This window comes from Chiloscyllium plagiosum, chromosome 33 (assembly GCF_004010195.1).
Source record: "Chiloscyllium plagiosum isolate BGI_BamShark_2017 chromosome 33, ASM401019v2, whole genome shotgun sequence".
Lineage (NCBI taxonomy): Eukaryota > Metazoa > Chordata > Chondrichthyes > Orectolobiformes > Hemiscylliidae > Chiloscyllium > Chiloscyllium plagiosum.
Window position 1 is genome coordinate 13263352 of NC_057742.1, and position 20987 is coordinate 13284338.

Sequence of the window (20987 nt, forward strand, 5' to 3'; positions counted from 1 at the left end):
AAAATATATATATATATAGTTTCCGGGTCTTTTTCAATACATAATTTCAGTTACATTACACTGTAAACTTTTGCTATAAATTCTGTCTTACAATCTTATTTTCCACAATCACCTGATGAAGGAGCAGCGCTCCGAAAGCTAGTGTTTCCAAATAAATCTGTTGGACTTTAATCTTGTGTTGCGTGATTTTTAACTTTGTACCTTTTCATAAATCTTCTGAAAATCTGTATCCATCAAAACAACCATGTTTCCTTTAAGTATAGTCATTTCTTCAAAATGTAACTTGCCTGTCACAATTCTGTAAATTAATTATCTTAATTATTCCATGCTTCTCTAATTACTCATTAATTTATCCTGAATTCTGGATTCTTAGAGTTTTCCTGTGGCTGGTATTAGACTAATGGATTTCTCATTACCTTGGTTATTGTCTTTCTCTTCCACGAAGATGCTTACATTATGACAAAGTAATTTCATTGTGAAAATAAACTGAGATAGACAGAAGATGGCAAGCTATATGCACACTTTTCTTAATGTTCATAAAAAACTCCAGAAATTTAATTTGATCGAGTTCTTTATTACAAACTAATGCATTACTTTCTCTGTCTTCAAAAACAACCACTTTAATTTTATGGAGCAAGAAATTAGCCTCCTTAAAACCACCTCAAAATGACAACATACCTCCTTTAACCCAGCGAGCACTGATTTTATTATGCACTTTGAAGACATTAACAGAATCCCTTTGTTTCATAGCAACAAGAATGCTATTCTGTAAATTAAAATGGATATAAAATAACCAAAACAAATATTTTTAATGGAATAGAAATATCATGTATTTAACCTTCTGCATATGGCAAAAAATACTACTTGGACTTCAAAGAGTTTTGTATAAAGATAGCCTTGTATAGAATACAATTTTTTACAGACGTTTAAGCAAGGAATCTCGCAAATATATTAACATGCAAGTAGAATTATGACATTGAGACAATGTACTTTTTCTTCCCTGCAGCCTGGAGGGAATGTCCTCTGCCCCTCACATTTATATCAGATGAAAATAACTCAAAACATATTAAAAATACGTTACATTTTACATTCAACTGTCTTTTATATCATGAAAGAATTCTTTGTATTGTTTCTTTTACAGTGCTTAGTACCTTTCAAAGCAATTCTGCCTTGTTTGTTTATATTCTTTTCATATCAACTGGGTAAGCAGAAAATACCACATACATCTTTTGGTTTCGAGGTGCAATCTCTCCACAATGTAGGTTCCACGAGGCAATTTGCTGAACAGCCCTCAGGATTACCACAGATTTACCGTCAAATAGACACCAGCATTTCACATTCATCCCACCCGGGCTCTTTGGATCCAGTTAGCCCATTTATAATTTATTCCTAGAATACAGAACATGGAACAGTACAGAACAGGAACAGGCCCTTGGACCTACCCTGTCTGTTCCAACAATGATGCCATTCTGAGCTGTTTCCATCTGCCTGCACAAGGCCCATATCCCTCTACTCCTTGCCTGTCCATGTGTCTAAATGCCTCAGCAGCAACGCGCAAAGTTCAGCTGCTCTGGCTACATTGTCTATAATAGCAAGATCCCCTTGTATACCAGCCAATATGCAAACCAGATGAATGAAACCAAACTGAACCTCACTGTGGGATGGGTTCATCTGTGGTAGATATACATTACCAGGGTTTTAGTTATCAAGTAGGTTCAAAATAAACAGATAATCTAAGTCCCCCTGAGATTTATATTTTTTCTGATTTAGCTTTCAATAGTTTTTTTTGTCTGGGTTTCAACATATGCAATTCCTGCTTTTTTCATTTTGTCTTCCCTGTCCTCCGTCTCTTTACAGTCTTCTGGCACCACTCGTGAACCAAGCCAAGCAGGTGACCCGATTTCAAAGTTTGACAAACATTGTTTTGTACCCACTCAGCAAGGATAGTATGGACTAAATTGTCTTCCTGTGTTACTTCCCTCCCTGTGGGTAAAAGGTACCCCATACCTTGGCATATCTGCCTGATTGGAACTGAGCTATGACTCTTGCCCTACCTCTCCATGCCAGTGCAAATTGGTACAATACTCCACTGCAAAGCACCAGCTCACTTCCAAATTTTTTTTAACTTTAAATATAATTGTTTGCAGAGATCTGTCGAGCTATAAGAGGTGAGTATTTGTTCAGTTTCTGTCAATTAACCTGTTCTTTGAAGTAGGTTCCCAAATTCTTTGAATAATAATGCTGAAAAGGGCTTTAACTGAATGTTAATTACTTCCATCATGGTGTACTTTATTTTTGTGGTGGTTTGTAGGCAGGCGGATGAGTCAAACTTTGACTCGCTCAGTTCCTTGTCATAGAGCCATAGAGATGTACAGCATGGAAACAGATCCTTCGGTCCAACCCGTCCATGCCGACTGCCCTCTAGTTCTGGACTCCCTGACCCCAGGGAAAAGACTTTGCCTATTTATCCAATCCATGCCTCTCATAATTTGTAAATCTCTATAAGGTCACCCCTCAGCCTCCGACACTCCAGGAAAAACAGCCCCAGCCTGTTCAGCCTCTCCCTGTAGCTCAGATCCTTCAACCCTGGCAACATCCTTGTAAATCTTTTCTGAGCCCTTTCAAATTTCACAACATCTTTCCGATAGGAAGGAGACCAGACTTGCACGCAATATTCCAACAGTGGCCTAACCAATGTCCTGTACAGCTGCAATATGACCTCCCACCTTCTGTACTCAATACTCAGACCAATAAAGGAAAGCATTCCAAATGCCGCTTTCACTATCCTATCTACCTGCGACTCCACTTTCAAGGAGCTATGAACCTGCACTCCAAGGTCTCATTGTTCAGCAACACTCCCTAGGACCTTACCATTAAGTGTATAAGTCCTGCTAAGATTTGCTTTCCTAAAATGCAGCACCTCGCATTGGGATTCCATTGCTTTCAAATCCGACCATGATGAACACACAACAAATTGTAAACTGGCACTTGCACTGCGGAAAGTCAATCCTGAAACTAAGCAATCCATAAGTCCAGATAATCATTTTAGCATTCACTTCCCTAAATGTGTCATTTGTTTAATAGTTAGAAGTAGAACACAAATAAGGAAATTTAATCCAAACCACAAGGCTTATTTGCAAGCTATTATCTGGGCCTCTAATCAATACTCAATTCTTGATCTCAAGATATACGTTCATCGCCCGTGCTTGTAGAGTTCAGTTCCATCAAATCCTCCTTAGAACTCAAGCCAGAAACAGCAGATAATGGGAAACACTGTTTAGAGCTTGGTGAGTTAAATATGGAGTGGCTAGGATTGGGAATAACTGAGAAGGATTGACAAATGTTTAGAGAGGTGGTCTCAGGCTGATAAGGTGTAGGAATGATTGAAATCAGTGGGCTGGGGGTTGGCGAGATTTGAACAGAATGCACAGAGTTTGAAGAGTTGTGAACAGGCTGCACGGAGCTTGAAGTTCGCAAAGCAGATAGATTCGCACCCGCAGTAATCAGAGGAGAGGTACTGGCACTTATAGATGGACAGAGAGAATGACAAGGGCTTGGCGACGTTGAAAGGTTGAGATTCTGGGATGCTAACGTAGGCCGCCCAGAAGGAGAAGCAGCAATGGAGCATCCACTGTTCCGTGAGACCGACCGAGCAACATTTGGAGAGCCTGCTACAGCTTGAGTAGGAACTCGATTCAAGTCTGAGTGATGCACTGGGCTCTTCCCCTGATCACCTGGAGGTATTTGATAATGAAATGATGCCACAGGACTTGAGACTGTGTGGAAACAGTTGACCGTTGGATGGTGAAGTTCTACATCCGCTGTCCTTTGGCATGATACAGTTGCCCTCACAGAACTCCCTGGATAGCATGCTGCAGTTGAAGGATTGCTGAAGTTCCAGGAGCTGGGAGTCCTTGTGTTTTGGCTGTGCTGAGTCCCAGTGATTGGGCCAGGCTGTGCATGTAGAGCAGATGGCTGTAAAGCATATGAGCATCTTGGTTGCCATTCAACCCCAGTGCTGTTTACAGAAGGAGTTGAGGATGAAACCATGGAGACAACATAGGGGGAGCAGTTCATTGTAGGGGTGTACTGTGGAGCAGCCAATTGCCTTTGAAGAAGGTGCATCATATGATGAAGCTCTTTGGCAAGCTGAGATACTTCCTGATTCAGATCATTCATCTGTAAATAGACAAGACAGATTCTTAGCAACTGAATGATTTTTGTTGCGTTAATTTCAGAAGATAGCATTCTAATTCCTGCAGTAACAGGTGTTATTGAAATATTAATGCAGGTTTAGCATTTGAACAAAATGCCAAAGTAAAATTAAAGTGGCTAATAGATCTCTTGAGCATTATAGGAATGCTGAAGGCATAAGTGCAGGTCTGGAGAATTACATCTTTCAAGGTTTTTAAAAAACTTTCTGTGAAGCCTGTAGCAGCAGTGTGCCATAGAATATTTATTCCACAAAAAACAGCAAATTCAGAAGAAGTCACTACATCAGTCAGTTTTTATATGACTTCATTTATTTCCTTCATATTCACATTTTTGACTTTCACCAAGAAACAAACCTACAGTGGCAAGGAATGGAAAGCATGAAAGCTTTCAGCAACACCATAGATGCTGTTCTTAGATTAGACATATGGGGAAAGATTTAATTCACACTCTTTCCTGCAGGGTACACAGCATCATTGCTTGAGTGACTTAACTCTGTTCTGCAAAATAACATGTGGCAAATTAGAACAGGCAACAGACTGGCAGTGCTCAAATACCAGGCATGCACAATAATGATAGCTGCCAAGGGTGTGAATTCCTCTGGGGCAGTGCCACAGAAGAAGGGGATATCCTCAGGAGGGGGAAGAAAGAAAATTGGCAAGAAAAATGTTCCAGTCTCATCAAGTTATGACATTACATATAAAATAGATGCCTTTTGTGAAAGCAACAAAATAGTAGAGACATCATCCAGAGATTAGGAAACATCTGGGAATAATCTTCTTGCTACACACAAACTGGAATACAATGAACTCTAGTTCCCACGTATATTTTGTGGAATTCAGCAAGCCTCCACCTAAGCACACTTTTCTGCATAAATGCTACTAATGATATCTCCACAGGACTTCACATGTAGAGCTGCTATCAAACAAATGGGAAATGTCAAGTTTTCAAGTTGTTTTCTCTGTGTGGGTGTAATTGTTAAATGTAATTAGTGCAGTGAGTTAGATACTAAAGGATATTGCTTACTTAAATTCATTTTACCTTTTGCCTTCAAGACATCCTGACTTTTCACATCACCTTGAGTGACCAATGTTTTGGGAGGCATCTGGAATACAGACTAGGCACCTTATCACAAAGAATGTGGTAGTCCCTCAGAACAAACATGACGCTTTGCTCTTGCCAAAAACCTGCAGTGAAGTCTTTTAACATTGGAAGGCTGCTGTGCTACCATATAGTTCTAGCTGAGCAGAAAACTCTCCCAACCTTACTGCCTGCCATAGTGTTATGGAGCAGACCAAACCCCCTCAATATATTTTAAGAAGGTAGCCTAGACCTGAACTTTTCTTTATTTTAAAGGTAGATGTGAAATGCCATGTTCCGGATGCTATGTGACTGATCAAACTATTCGACGTTAAGCAAAACAAAATGTATTTAAACATTATAGTTAGAATACAAACAAATAAAAGAGGAATTTACTGTAACTTAATGATTGGACACCTTAACTGAATAGTAGATACAGTCACTATTACTAATTAACTCTTCCAGTATAGTAATATCTCATAAACACATCCCTGGGCAACAAGGCAGATTCAGGCACAGTTTCTCTCATGCAGTTCTCCAATCCAGAGGTAAAAACCATCAAGAGAAGATTCAGAGAATGGCAGCTAGGAGACATTCACTGAAGCTTCCAACTCTTTTGAGACCCCAAATCGTTTCTGCTCAAAACTAAACCTAAAAACTAAAAAAAAACGAGAAAATCTGGTCTGTCAGAGCTGGCCACATCCAGGCTGCTTCCATTGTTCCAACTTTAAAATAAAACCTTACAAATTGTTTACTTTCTTAGAGACAGCTTGACACCTCTGCCTTACAACCTCTCTTCAAATTAAAGGTCAAAATGACCTCTTAAAGTGACAGCATCATCACAATAGCAGTATAACTGTGTGTATCTGAACCTGGGGTGGTGGGAGAGAAATCTGTATAATAACCCTCTGACTCAAGGACTCAGACCTTAGGAAGAATAACCTGTACTTCTTCTCTGGGATAAAGTGAGGACTGCAGATGCTGGAGATCACAATCAAAAAGTGTGGTGCTGGAAAAGCACAGCTGGTCAGGCAGCATCTGAGGAGCAGGAGAGTCAATGTTTCGAGCATGAGCTCTTCGTCAAGAATGTTCCTGATGAATGGTTTATGCTCAAAACATCGATTCTCCTTATCCTCAGATGCTGCCTGACTGGCTGCGCTTTTCCAGCACCACACTTTTCGACTCTGTCCTTCTTTTCTGAAGAGCAGTTTGAATTTTTGGTCCATTTATAGTGATGTTTAGTTTTAGTTTCCATGAATCTTGAAGTTGCAAAAGCAACAACATTAGAGAGCGGCAACTATCCTATTTGAAGTGGCACAGTGAACAATCTATTACAGACAATTCAGCTGTAACAAAAATCAGAAAGTTGTCAGAGTTTTCCACATACTTTACCTCCTGGTTAAGTCTGCAGATGTTCCGTTTTATTTCTTGTGCCTCAGCTGGGTTCACCTGAGATGCAGCTGTCAACAAAAGATAGAATCATTAAGGGAATATGGGGACAGAAAGGAAAGGGTTGAGAGAGGAGGCCTGAAGATATTGCATGATTAAGTCTGAGAGAACTGGAAGTTTTCATTTTATTTTTAAATTTTAACTTCCAGATTGGTGTCATTACTTATAGAGAGAAAGATGTTTTGGATGTAAGTTTGCTCGCTGAGCTGGAAGGTTTGTTTTCAGAAGTTTCGCTACCATACTAGGTAACATCAGAAATGAGCCTCCTGTGAAAGTACTGGTGTTGTGTCTCATTTTTTATTTGTTTCTTAGGGTGGGTGATAACACTTCTAGTTCCTCTTCTCAAAGGATGGTAGATGGGGTCCAAATCAATGTGTTTATTGATGGAGTTCTGGTTAGGATGCCAGGCTTGTCTCAATCGAAGTGGTGTCCTTCTTCGTCTGTATGTAAGGATACTAGTGATAGTGGGTCATGTGTTTTGGTGGCTAGTTGGTGTTCATGTATCCTGGTGGCTAGTTTCCTGCCCGTCTGTCTAATGTAATGTTTGCTATAGTCCTTGCATGGCATCTTGTAAATGGCATTTGTTTTGCTGGTTGTTTCTATTGGACCCTTTAGGTTCATAGCCGGTGTTTTAGTGTGTTGGTAGGCTTGTGGGCTACTATGATGCCAAGGGGTCTGAGTCGTCTGGAAGTCATTTCAGAGATGTCTTTGATGTTGGGTAATGAGGCTAAAGTTTCTGGGCGCATTGTGTTTGCTTGTTTGGAATTGTTGTCGAGAAATTGGCAGACTGTGTTTATTGGGTACCCGTTCTTCTTGAAGGGACAGCAAGGACTGTAGCCAACAATGCATCGGACACTTGGGCAGGAAACTAGCCATCAGGATAAATGAGCACCAACGAGACACCAAAAGAGATGACCCACTATCACTATGTCCTTACATACAGATGAAGAAGGACACCACTTCGACTGGAATAACACATCCATCCTCGGACAGGCTAAACAAAGACACATATGGGAATTCATAGAGGCCTAGCATTCTAACCAGAACTTCATCAATAAATACATCGATTTGGACCCCATCTACCATCCTCTGAGAAAAAGAACCAGAAGTGATATCATCCACCCTAAGAAACAAAGACACATAAATAGAAAGTGGGACATAACACCAGCGTTTCACAGGGGGCTTACTGATGATGTTACCTAGTATGGTGACGAAACATCTGAAAATGAACCTTCCAGCTCAGCGAGCAACTTATATCTAGAATCTCAACCTGAGCTATAAATCTTCTCAAAGAAAGATCTTTGATAGTTGAATTGGTTCTATAGGCATCACTGCAGGTGGATTACTACATTCCAAATGGCTCCATATGCCATTGAGTCATTAGATATGCCTCAACAATTGGAAGTTATTAATTAAAAGTAATTGATACTTTCTCCAAATGTTTTTCAAAAAAGAATAACAAGAGTTTGAAATGGCAATACAGCCCCCACTTCAAAAACCAGAAGCAGATGTATCCTGAATCATGTGGCTGGATAAAGCATAAGAGACAAGACAGAATTGGCTAGGGACCTGGTGAATTATGCTGTCCATCAAAGGACCACAAACTGAGCATAATCCAATCTTGTCCACCCAGATAATACTCCAGAACTGTTGCCATGGCCACAGAACTGCACATCTCTGGGAATTAACAAGAAGTTGGAAACATGGAAATAAGGGCTATTAAATCTCTGTTGATGTTACTCCAAAATATAATGCATTTGTATAAAATTGTTCTGTCTGCTGTTTAATGCCACTAATGCTGACACTTCTACTGAAGTCATGGACTTACAGATGCATTACATGTTTTTCCATGACTACCTTCACCAGTAACTTCCAGACTAAAATTCTGAAGCGCACACTTCAATATAATTTGTCTTTTGGATTAAAGCATCAGGAAGTTTCTTATAAACAGGTTTTAAGAGGTGCATCTGAAGCATTGTTATGGATTTGGGGTTGTTAAACTGCAACTCATTGACTACAGTTCAGCCTTCAACACTATTATCCCCTCAAGACTGATTATTAAACTTAGTGATCTCAGACTAAGCCCCACTCTTTTCAACTGGATCCTTAGTTTCCTGACCCATGGGCCACAATCAGTGAAGACTGGGGACAATATTACATCCTCACTAACACTCAACACTAGAGCTCCCCCCAGGAGTGTGTACTCAGTCCCCTACTGTAGTCACTGTGTACCCATGACTGCGTCGCAAAATACCAGACTAATGTCATTTACAAGTTCGCTGATGACACCACCACAGCCAGTCGAATCTCAGATGGTGATGAAACAGATCACAGACGGGAGGTGGAGGACCTGGAAACATGGTGCACTGAGAACGACCTAGCTCTCAATGCCAGCAAAACCAAGGAACTCATTATTGACTTTCAGCGGGATGTTACTCATGCCTCCTACACATTAACACGCAGAGGTGGAACAAGTGGAGAGTGTCAAGCTCCTGGGAGTGGTCATCCACAACAAGCTTTCTTGGACTCTTCATGTGGATGCACTGGTTACAAAGGCCCAACAATGTCTCTTCTTCCTCAGGCAGCTGTGGAAATTTGGCATGACGACGAATACCTTTGCCAACTTTTATGGGTGCGCCATCGAGAACATTCTGTCTGGGTGTATCACTACCTGGTATGGCAACTGTACCATTCAAGATCGGAGACAATTATAGAGAGTGGTGAACTCGGCCCAGACATTCACAAAGGCCAACCTCCCATCTATAGAATCCATCTACCAGGCCCGCTGTCAAGGAAAAGCCGCCAGCATTCTCAAAGATCCATCCCACCCTGGCAATGTCTTACGACAACTCTACTATCAGGAGAAGGTACAGAAGCCTGAACACACCCACCAGCCGGTTTTGCAACAGTTTCTACCCTACTGTTGTTAGAATACTGAATGGACTCACAAACTCTTAAAATTTGCCTGTACCTGTATTTTTGTTCTTGCTGCTGTTTACCTGTTGTTATTTACTATCTATGCTACTTAACTCTGTGATGTGCTTGTATTGCTCACAAGACAAAGCTTTTCACTATGCCTCAGTACACGTGACAATTAATTCAATTCAATTCAATTTAAGATTTACGGAAAAATAATTATCCAGCCAAGCACAAAAAGAAGATATTCTCCTCAAGTTGTTATAATGGCATAATTATAATGATTATACGGATCTGATATAATGGCAGCAGTAATTCTAAAGTATTGGCGTTTTAAATTATCTGGAAAACAGGTGGATGTCTTACTAGACAGGAACTAGACAAAGTGGATACCAGGATGATATTTCCACTGAATTATCTAGACCTGGCAGCCACAATATTTGAATTATGGTTTGACCATTTAGGACTAATAAGAAGAATATTTTTTCACTCATTGTGTCATGAATCTTGTACCTCAAGAACCTATTAACGCTCAGTCATTAAACATATTCCAAGACAGAGATCAACGGAATTTTGGACATTTAGGAAGTTGGGGAACTAATTAGCTCAAATGGTTAGAGTGTGGTGAAGATAACTATCAACAGCAAGGGTTTAATTCTGCACTGATATACAGCATAATGATATCCTGAACAATTAGTTGCTGTATAGAGAGAGGAGGGATATACTGCAGGAAGGCGAAAGCAGATTTTCCTGTTCCTTGATGCTACCTGACCTACTGTGCTTTCCCAGCTCCACACTCTCGACTCTGTACTGCTGGAAGGTAGAGTTGAGGTAGAATATCAAATATGATATGCTCAAAGGGTCAATTGGCTTACTCCAGTTCTTATATCTTAGGTTTATAAGTCTGATCATCAGAGCAAGCAGTCGTAGCTTTACAGGACTTCATATTAAGAGGAAGAAATTTCAAATTCAATAGTTGCAGTCTGCTGGCAGATTGCAAAGCTGTTTCGGAAGCCACAACAGAGATTTTCTATCATCACCAGCTGGGAGATTTAATAGAGAAACAACAATGTGGGCAAAACCCAATCAATAACTGCTCACGGTTAGGCCCAACATGGTTAAGCAGTGATAGGGCCAAGCAAGACAAAAACATTGAAAAAAGACAACACAAAAAGTGCTATTTATTGACCTGGCAGTTGAGCATGTGGTGGAATATAAAATTGAAGGGTTATGCTGAGAGAAAAGGTAACACAAATGCAAGTATAAAGTGAATGGGCTGAATTTGCCTCTTCCTGTGCTGTCTGTTCTGTTATTGCTGGAGGGGTGGGAGATGTTGGCCCTGCCTTTTTGTTCTGGGTGTGACATGTGCTTCTGCTGTAAAGAAAACGACAGCAACCTCACAAATTGGAAATTTGGACTATTTTTTTTTCCCTCTAGAGCACTTCACTTCTGTGAAATGTTGTTTTCAGAATTATTCAAATATAAAAGCTAATAATCTCACAAGAAACGAAACATTGAAGATCAGCTACAACTGAATCAGGTATATATTGAATGGCATGTTATTCCTCCAGTCCTTTGTTTATATCCCATTTTCATGCTAATAACACTTCAGGTTGCAACTGCACTGTAGCTCATGCACATGAGACAAATGAATGGGTTTGTTTAATTCCTGGAAGATGAAGCAAGAAACACAATGTAAAGTAATAGGTGATGCATTATATATCACCCATCACTCCTGTGACTACAATAGAACTGCCTTCAGAAAACAATATGATCTGCATTCTCACTACAAATAATTTTCTTTCAATCATTATATTCATAGCATTGTACAAACTGTTCTTAGAGAGTATATTATGAGGCCTTGACTTATATCATGGTTTTTAAAAAGCCAATGAGTCACTATTGTTCATTACTATTATTTGGTTACATTATAGCAATTGTAGTATTGAGCAAGTACATCTTTAATTAATTGTTGATGAGCTAGACCAAGATTTCCGTGACTGGAATTGTACGAAAGCTAACCCAATGGGAGAATATGGGGATGTGGAGGTGTAATATGTTGGGGCGGTGGGGGGGGGGGAGAGAGAGGGGCCTTGTCTGTTGGCTTTCAAGTATTGGGATTTTACCACTGGCATGGAAAAAGGTGGCGAATATCTGCACATTCCAGGTCAATTGAGGTCCGCTACAATGATGTTTTAACAGCATTGAATGGTGACTTATTCACACCTTTAATTCACCAGCACACCCTGGGAACGTTCCTGTGGGCTCAGGAAGTGGGCCTCCTGAAAGGGCATCCTGTGACCCACAGAGGACCTCCTGAGTGCCAAAGGCTTCCTTGGCTGGAAGACCCCTTTTCTCACTCTGACATAATGGTGGACACATTTCAATTGCCAGGGCTTTACAATTAGGCTCCACTGAGCTGCGATCTGGGGTTCCTGGTTGGCGGATGTTCTGGGACTTGTTGCACTCCTGACGGGCACTGAGGTTCTACCCATCCCTGGTGTTGCAAAGGGCGGGTCTGGTTTCGGCATCATGGAATACTCCAAATAATTAGAGCATTCCGTGTCACTTGACCTTTATGGAAATATTTGCAAGGAAAATTTGACCACAAGTCCATCAGGAACTTGTGAGATCTTTCATGTATGCCCGCGCTCTGTGTGCCATGCATGCTATCCTCAAAGCAGCATTGGACCACCGAAGTGGCCCAATGAACAGTCTCAAAATGACAGTTTGGGTTGGTATTTGCCTACACTGTTTGCTTGGAATCAAAAATTTGCTGTTCTCCTCCGAGACTTCAGCACAGCAATCCAATATAATGTTGTTGCCAGTCTGCTTATTTACACACTATGAAGAGCTTTGAAGTCTCCTAATTTGAGGAAGGATGTTCTGGCTATGAAGAGAGTACAACAGAGATTTACCAGAGTGATTGGTTAGGACTATGTTCACTGGAGTTTTAGGGGGATGGAGGGGGATCTCATAGATGTCAATAAGATTCTAAGAAGACTTGACAGGGTAAATGCAAGAAGGATGTTCCCAATGACCAGGGAGTCCAGTACCAGAGGTTACTGTTTAAGAAATCACATAGTCCACTTAGGACTAAGATGAGGAGAAACTTCTTTTCCCAAAGAGCGGTGAGACTGTGCAATTCTCTGCCAGAAATCCATTGAGGTCAAAACATTGAATGTCTTCAAGAAGGCATTAGAGATAGATCAGAGGGCTAAAGAGATCAAGAGATATGGGGAGAATGCAGGAACAGGGCACTGAGTTGGATGATCAGCCATGATTATGTTGAAGGGGAGAGCAGGCATGAAAGGCCAATAACTCCTACTCTGATATTCTATCTTTTTATGTTTTGTAATGGATTCTGACAGTAATATATGCAATTACAAGGTCTTTGGTTGACAGCTTTATGAGAAGGTCAGAGGACAGTGTAATCCAACAATTGTGGAATAGTTTTTTAAAATTCTTTCTGGAGACTACAGATCTCCAGGGTTCATGATTTCTCTGAGAAACTGCAAACCAAAATCACGAATGGAACCAACCTGACTCTATCAAACTTGCCAGAGAGGGTTTAAAATAGCCACGCCTTGCCAAGGCTAGGAACACTGCGTGGAAAGGGATGTGGATAATGAGTGTTAATGCTTAAGATCATCTCAATCTTCCAACTCAGGACTTCAAACATAACGAGCAATGCTTGATTTGCATTCATGAATAAGCTATTTTGAATTCCTTGCTGCACTGAGCAGCCAAACCCCTTGGTCCTGCAATTTTGTCCATCGAACCAAGGAGTTTGGCCGTCCAGTGCAACAAGGAATTCAAAATAGCTTCTTCATGAACGTATTTCAAGCATTGCATATCATGTTTGAAGTCCCAAGTTGGAGGATTGAGGTAATCTTAAGCATTAACACTCGTTATCCACACCTATTTCCCATGATGTCTAAGAATGTCAAGAACAGGAATGGAGACAGGAATCTTGGAAATGATCCCCCCTCCCATTTTTAAAGGTTGGCCAGCTTGGTGAAAATCACAGATCAGGATCATCAGATTGGGATCAGGTTTCTGTAATATTAACAGGTTTTGCATTAATTTATGTGGAAATCAATTTGCATCAATGCAAAATGGCAACACAGCAGCAAATTGAGCCAAGCATTTGTTTGTATTTTTGGTTTATCCATTTTTAAAACAATGGATTAAAAATTTATGAACTTCTCAGAGAGACAACACCAAAACCTTTCGACATTTCAAAATGCAATTGAATATGCCCAAATCTTTTTGATCTCTCCTGTAGCAGCCAATTAACGTAAAGGAAAGCATTGGTTTAAAATAATTTCTGCTTTATACACAAGCCAATCATCCACTATCTGTTTCCCAGTAGTAAATTAAACTAATCAAATTCATTAAGACAATGCTAACAATGTTCAAAGTGGATGCTTCCGTCTCACTGACGAGCCATCTACTCTTACAACGAATTAGTCTAGAGATTATTCGCAGCTCCTTTTGTTGCAATGTCTAGCTTTTTATTCCTGTTACACACAAATCAAGAAGTCCTGCAATTTGTCCATCAAACCAAGGAGTTTGGCTGTCCAGTACAGAAAGAAATTCAAAATAGCTTCTTCGCGAATGCATTTAATGCTTTGCACATTATAGTTGAAGTCCCGAATTGGGAGATTGAGGTGATCTTAAGCATTAATCTCTCCCTAGAGTCAATTAATTATTTACATTTTGTAACTAACTAAATTAGTGTTCAAAAGGAGAAAAGCTACTGTTTCAAATAATTAAGTTTCTTCCATGGTTTCTCTCTCAAAGCTGGTGTAACTAGACAATAAGCTAAGTTGCTCCAACAGATGTCTCTGCTTTAGCTGAGTGGAGTAGTGTTTTTTTTCAGAATATAAATACCTCCAGGCAAAAAGATCCAAGTTCAAGTCCAATATTCCCTATCAGGCGTGTCATAACCTGTCTGGAGAGGTTGATTAAGACAATTATAGATATAAATGTGGTTTCTGTGGCACAGTGGTAGTGTGCCTATGTCTGGATTCAAGTCTCACCTTCCCCAGGGATGTGTCATAGCATGTTTGAACAGGTCAATTTAAAAGTATCTATAAATGCAAGTGCCTCTCAGTGCTTGCTGTCTGCCCAGACTGTCGAACTGAGAGTTTGAGTTATAACATTGAAATATGATGCAACATTGAAAAAAGTTAGTTAACATAATAAAGAAGGCCGGATCGATGTTGTGTTAAAGTTGCAGTGTTTGCCCATTATAATCTATAGCAACCACATCAGTGATAAAAGTGTTGCTGCTTTAGCTTGGAGGTTTTTGAGCTGGAGGCTGAGCTACAAACATTGCAACACATCAAAGAGGGGCACTGTTACCTGGATGTTTTGTTCCAAAATGCAGTCGCACCCCTTGGTGGGAGTTGTTTGCAGGACACTGAACAGCAGTGATAATGTGGATTACAATATGAGTCAAAAAATTAGAAATGGACATGACAAAGGTAATACAGTATTCATAAGGCACTCTGATTGAAATACAAACTTAGTAAACCTAATTAGCATAAATGTTGTGAATGACAGTTGCTTGGTTTTGTTGAGCAGGGTTTTGAGAAACCTACTAAGCAACAAATAATCTTAGACCTAATACTGTGCAATGAAAAGGGCTAATTAATAATCTTGTTGCAAAGGATCCATTAAGACAGAGTGGTCTCACTTTCTGATACCATTCTATATGTTTGAAGTGGTGTAGTTCAATTAGAAACCAGGGTTTTGAATCCAAACAAAGAAAACTTTAAAGTTCAGAGAGACAAATTAGTTATGGTGATTTGGGAAACTGTACTAAAACATATGACAGTAGGCAGGCAATCGATGGCATTTCAAGAGATGGTACATAACATACAACAAAAATACATTCCTTTCAAGCAAGGAAGCTGTTCCAACTGTAACTAACAAATGAAACCAAAGAGTCTTAGAGCAAAGGAAAGAGCCTATAAAGTTGCCAAAAATATTAGCACTCCAGATTTTTGAAGACTTTAGAATTCTTCAAACGAAAACCAAGAAAAAGGCTAAGAATGGGAGAATAGAATGACAGTAAACAAGTGTGAAACATTTTTTAAAATGTAAAAGCTTCAATAGGTATGTAAAAAGGAAAAGATTTGCAAAAACAAATCTGGCTCCATTATAAGCAAAATGAGGAGAATTTACAATGAGGAATAAAGAAATGACAGAGAAATTAAATAAATGCTTCGTGTCTGCTTCCACTTAAAAAAAAAACTCCCATGATTAATTGAGAATTTAGGGGTTAGTGTAAGCAAAGAACTGCAAAGTATTAGTAGAAAAGTAGTACCAGAGACAATAATGGGAGTTAAAGTGGATAAATCCTCAAGACCTAATGATTAACATCCCACAGTGTTGAAGGAGATACTCTTATGGATATGTTCACGGCGAGGAAGATGCGATGACAATTTAACAGGATTTCTGAAGAGGCTAATGGATTTGCAAAAAATTGCAGATGGAATACAACATAAAGTAATGTGAGGCTCTGGAATTCGGTCAGGAGTTTGGAAATGCAGATTATTTCTTAAATGATAAGAGGTTATAAAGCATTGAACTTTAAAGGGTGTCATTGTTCATGAGCCTCTGAAGGTTAACATGACCGTACAGCAAGTAATTAAGAAAGCAGTTGGAATGTTGGCCATAATTACAAGAGAATTTGAGTACAGGAGTAGAGATGTCTTACCGTTATATACTGCATCAAGTGGAGAAAGACCACCATCAAAGGTCTTTCGACCAAAGTATTGTGGGGGGGCCTGTTCAGTTATCGAACCCTCCCGGTGCCTCGATTATATGTAAATAGCATCTTGCATAAGAAAGAATTGCCTTCAGGTTTATTCGAACTGATGGGAAAGTTAAACTCCAATGTTTGTTTGTTCTCCATATGCAAAGACTGTACAGAACTAAACTGTTTTCATGACTTTACACATATAAAGATATTTTTATCAATAAAGTATAATTTCGAAGTTAAAAAAAAACATGCTGCACTAAGACATAGCTTGGCAGGTGGTGAGAAGGGCACTACCTGTGAGATCCTTCATTACATCTGGACTCTCTCCGCTACTGCACACTGCCCTCAAAGTGGCTGTGGGGTGGGGGTACAGATTGTCACACAACACTTCTGGAGTGTGCCTTTGTAAAGAAGGGCTGGACAAAGATGCAGTGGTTTTTTGACGAGGGTTGTCCCAAGTAGCTCCGTGAAATGGGACTCAGTGCTCTACAGTCTGTTCCCCGGGACATATATCAAGCCAAATATTGACTGCGCTGGGAGGACCATCAACTCAATGAAAGGGGAATGATGTTCTTTGAATCTGTCCAAACACCTGTTGGTCTTCCAGATCAAAGAGTTGACCTCAACAGAGTGTTACAGACTGGCATATTCCAAGGCTTAGGACTTCAGCACCATGGGGGAAAAAAACACTGTCTACTGTCTTTCCTCTACAGTAAAGTGGGGGCACATTCAGCAGTTAGACCGTCAGACCCTCTCACTTCCTCTAATGTACATGTACATAAAGAGTGTAAAAGTAAGAACTGTCTTCAGCCTTTGCAAACGCAGGGATCGTCATATCCAAGGTTTGTTTCTCTTAATATGCAAATACTATAGAGAACTGTTCTAGTACCTGCGTATGTATATGAAAATATTTTTTCTGAATAAAGCATATTTTTATGATAATAAATTATACAGTGCCTTTGTGAGACTGCACATGGAGTATTGTGCACAATTTTGGTCTCTATGCTGAAGGAAAGATATATCTACCATAGAGCAGTGCAACAAAGGTTTATCAAAATAATTCCGAGGATGGAGGGATTGTCCGGTGAGGAAACGTTAAGTAGACTTGGCCCATATTCTCTGCCATTTAGAAGAATGAAAGGTGACTTCATCCAAATATACAAAGTTCTTACGTGCGATCAACTGGATAGATGCGGGAAGGATATTTTTTTCCTGGATGGAGGATCTATAACCAGGAACAGAGTCTCAGAATAAGGAGTAAACCATATAGGACTGAGATCAAGAGGAATTTCTCAAGGGGAGTTCTCTGCCCCAGAGGACATGAAGCTCAGTCATTGAGTCTTTCGAAGATAGATGTCAATTGACTTCTGCATATTAAAACAGCAAGGATATCAGGATACTGCAAGAAAATGGTGTTCGTGTAGAAGCTCTGTCATTAGGTCGCTGACTGGAAGGCCTTCTTCTGCTCCTACTAGTTATGGTCTTCAACAGAATCTTACAGCATAGAAGAAAGCAATTTGATTGTTCACGCATTTGTTGGCACTGTGTAAAAAAGCTATCCGATTACTCCTACACCCTTACTCTTTCTTCAGAGAAAGTCTGGAAACCTTTTCCTTTTCAAGCCTATATGCAATGTGTGATTGAAAAGATTTATTGAAACTGATTTCACTTCTCTTTCAGGAAGCTCATCCCAGATTATAACAACTCACCATGTTAAAAAACAAACTTTCCCTTTTCTTCCTCTCTGGTTCTTTTGTTTTAATGTTTGCCTGCTGTTTAAATACGCAACTTATTTTTTCCCAGCTACTTTCCACTTGAGTGAGTCAAGGTCTGGGACTCTCTCAGTGCCTCAACAACCAGCTACAATAATTTATTACACCTAACTCCCACTCAGTTTTATGTCTTCTACAGACTTGGATAATAGATTAGACTCCCTACAGTATGGAAACAGGCCCTTCAGCCCAACAAGTCCATACTGATCCTCCAAAGGGAAATCCACCCAGATCCATTCCCTCATTTACCCCAACTAATGCACCCAACACTATTGACAATTTAGCATGGCGAACTCACCTAACATGCACATCTTTGGATTGATGGGGGAAACCAGAGCAAACCCACACAGACACGGAGAATGTACAAACTCCACACAGTCAACCCCGGCACTGTAAGGCAGCAGTGCTAACCACTGAGCCACCATACTGCCCTAAATTCCACATCCAAATCATTAATATAGGTTGTAAATATCTGGAGCCCAAAGACTGATTCTTGTGATATCCCTATATTCACAGCCTGCCAACCTGAAAATGACCCATTTATTCTTACTGTCTGTTTTCTGTTTGTTAACTAGTTGTCAATCCATACCAGGATATCTTCTCAATCCCATGTGCTCTAATTTTATTTACCAGTCTCCTATTGATAGTCGCTGAAAATGTGTTGCTGGAAAAACGCAGCAGTCAGGCAGCATCCAAGGAGCAGGAGAATTGACGTTTCGGTCATAAGCCCTTCTTCCAGCAACACATTTTCAGCCCTGATTCCTTGGATGCTGCCTGACCTGCTGCGCTTTTCCAGCAACACATTTTCAGCTCTGATCTCCAGGATCTGCAGTCCTCACTTGCTCCTTTTGATAGTCTTCTGAAGCTCTAAATACATTATTGCCCACTAGTTCTCCCATATCTGTTCTGCTAGTTACATTCTTAAAAAAAAACACCAACTGCTTTGTCAAAGGAAGTCTCAAAAACACGCACATGATTGATTCTTTAATGACTGGCAAGGACTCTATTTTTACAAATCCTATTTTTAAAAAGAAATTGCCTTCCAATGTCAACATTTCCAACTTCTCTATGTTGCTCTCAGTTCCACGTAGAACCCATCTGGGACTAGTGGAGATCATTACAGTGGAGTTTCATCATTTCCTACACTCCTTCCATCTGATATCACTCAACTATTTTGGAATCTTGGCTCATTATTTCTCCCCAGACCAAGTGATGGAAGCAAATTCTGAGTAGGGGCAGGCAGGAAAGTCAAAGGACCTCAATCAAGTCAGTCATGACCTGATCAAGTTGCTCAAGGGGGTGAAATGACCTACTCCTTCTCCATGTCTCCAGCGCTATCTAGTTTGATAGCAGCTGAACAACTCAGACAAGAAAATCAATTCATTTTAACCACAGTACAATACATCTGGCAAAAAAGCCTGAGGACTAATTGCATTTAGCAAAGTTTCCTCTCTGGACACCATTTGTGTGAAAATTAATCTCCTTTTCTGATACAATGACAATGAATGGAGAGCAGAAGGTTAAATACTACACTTCTATAAACAGAAACACTTACATTTAGACAATGACCCATGACCCAAATCACAAAGGCATCTTGACATTTTGAAACATTTAGTAGCCCACGCAGTGTCGTACAGAACATTTGAATGTAGTTAATGTTGTAATGTAGGAAATATGGCAGCCAATTTACACAAAGCAAGCTCCTTTGGACAGCAATGTGATAATGACTGGATGATTATTTCAGTAATGCTGATTAATGATAAATACTGACTGAAATCCCCCCGGCTCTTTCTTGAAAACCACCTGAGAGGGCTGACAGGATCTCAGTCGATTATTTCATTCAAACTTACAAAAAGAAAAATTAATAAAACTAATTTGGAGCCTGCAATTTCATTTTAATTTCAAGTTTCATTTCGCCACAATCATTAAAAATTCCAAATTAGCCTTGGTACAGTCATTACATTTCTCAAATCTCTGTTGCCACAAGAAACAAAGAGCTCATTATATTTATTGGCAAAGATTTCTCATTTATCACATTTGTTTTTATTTCAAAACAACTTTAATACTCGAAAACATCTGTTTTCATTTTGTATAAAGTTACATTTATTTATTGCCAAAAATGTGGGTCCTGTTTAAGCTTTGTTTAGTGAAGAAATAATAGTTTTGTAAATCGAAATAATAGATTCACATCATGTAGAGCAGCAGATGGCTCAGTGGTTAGCACTGCTGCCTCACAGTGCCAGGGACCTGGGTTTGATTCCAACCTTGGGCTACAGTCTGTGTGGAGTTTGCACATTCTCCCTGTGTGGGCTTCCTCTGGATGTTCTGGTTTCCTCCCACATTTCAAAGATGTGCAGGTTAGGTGAATTGGCCAAACTAAATTGCCCATAGTGTTCAGGAATGTGAGGGTTGGTTGCATTAGTCAAGAGTAAATATAGGTTAGGGGGAATGGGTCTAGATGCGTTACTCTTCAGCGTTTTGATGTGGACATGCTGGGTCGAAGGGCCTGTTGCCACACTGAGGGGATTCTAAAAGTAGTGAAATTAAATGCGCAAAGCAACTCAACTGGGTAGTTACAGAAAAAGCATTTTCACAGGTGGGAAACCCAATGGGGCATAATCTTAAAATGATAGTATGGCCATGCAGAAACAAAATAAGGAAGCACTATTCTAGCAATGGCACCAGTGCCACTCCTCGGTCAGTGGGAAGTTTTGGAGAGGTACATTAGAATCCATATTGTAACAAACGAGGCTCATGAAGAGCCTTGGTAAAAGCAGTTGAAG

The 20987-nt window shown here is 40.0% G+C and overlaps 1 protein-coding gene across 3 annotated transcripts in view; it reads right to left on the reverse strand.

Moving 5' to 3' along the window:
* Positions 1 to 2860: 2860 nt before the first annotated feature.
* The window catches only part of LOC122539849 (potassium voltage-gated channel subfamily H member 8-like), a 163901-nt gene continuing 145774 nt past the window's right edge, over positions 2861 to 20987 (reverse strand). Inside the window, exons 15-16 of one of the 3 annotated variants that reach the window (XM_043674963.1) lie at positions 6685 to 6752; positions 2861 to 4179 (exon numbers count right to left, since the gene is read on the reverse strand). In XM_043674963.1, the coding sequence (XP_043530898.1) occupies positions 3181 to 4179; positions 6685 to 6752 (1067 nt within the window). In that variant the 3' untranslated portion in view covers positions 2861 to 3180. Of the gene's footprint in view, positions 4180 to 6679; positions 6753 to 20987 lie in introns of all 3 variants that reach the window. The other 2 variants (XM_043674964.1, XM_043674965.1) reach the window with 2 other exon arrangements.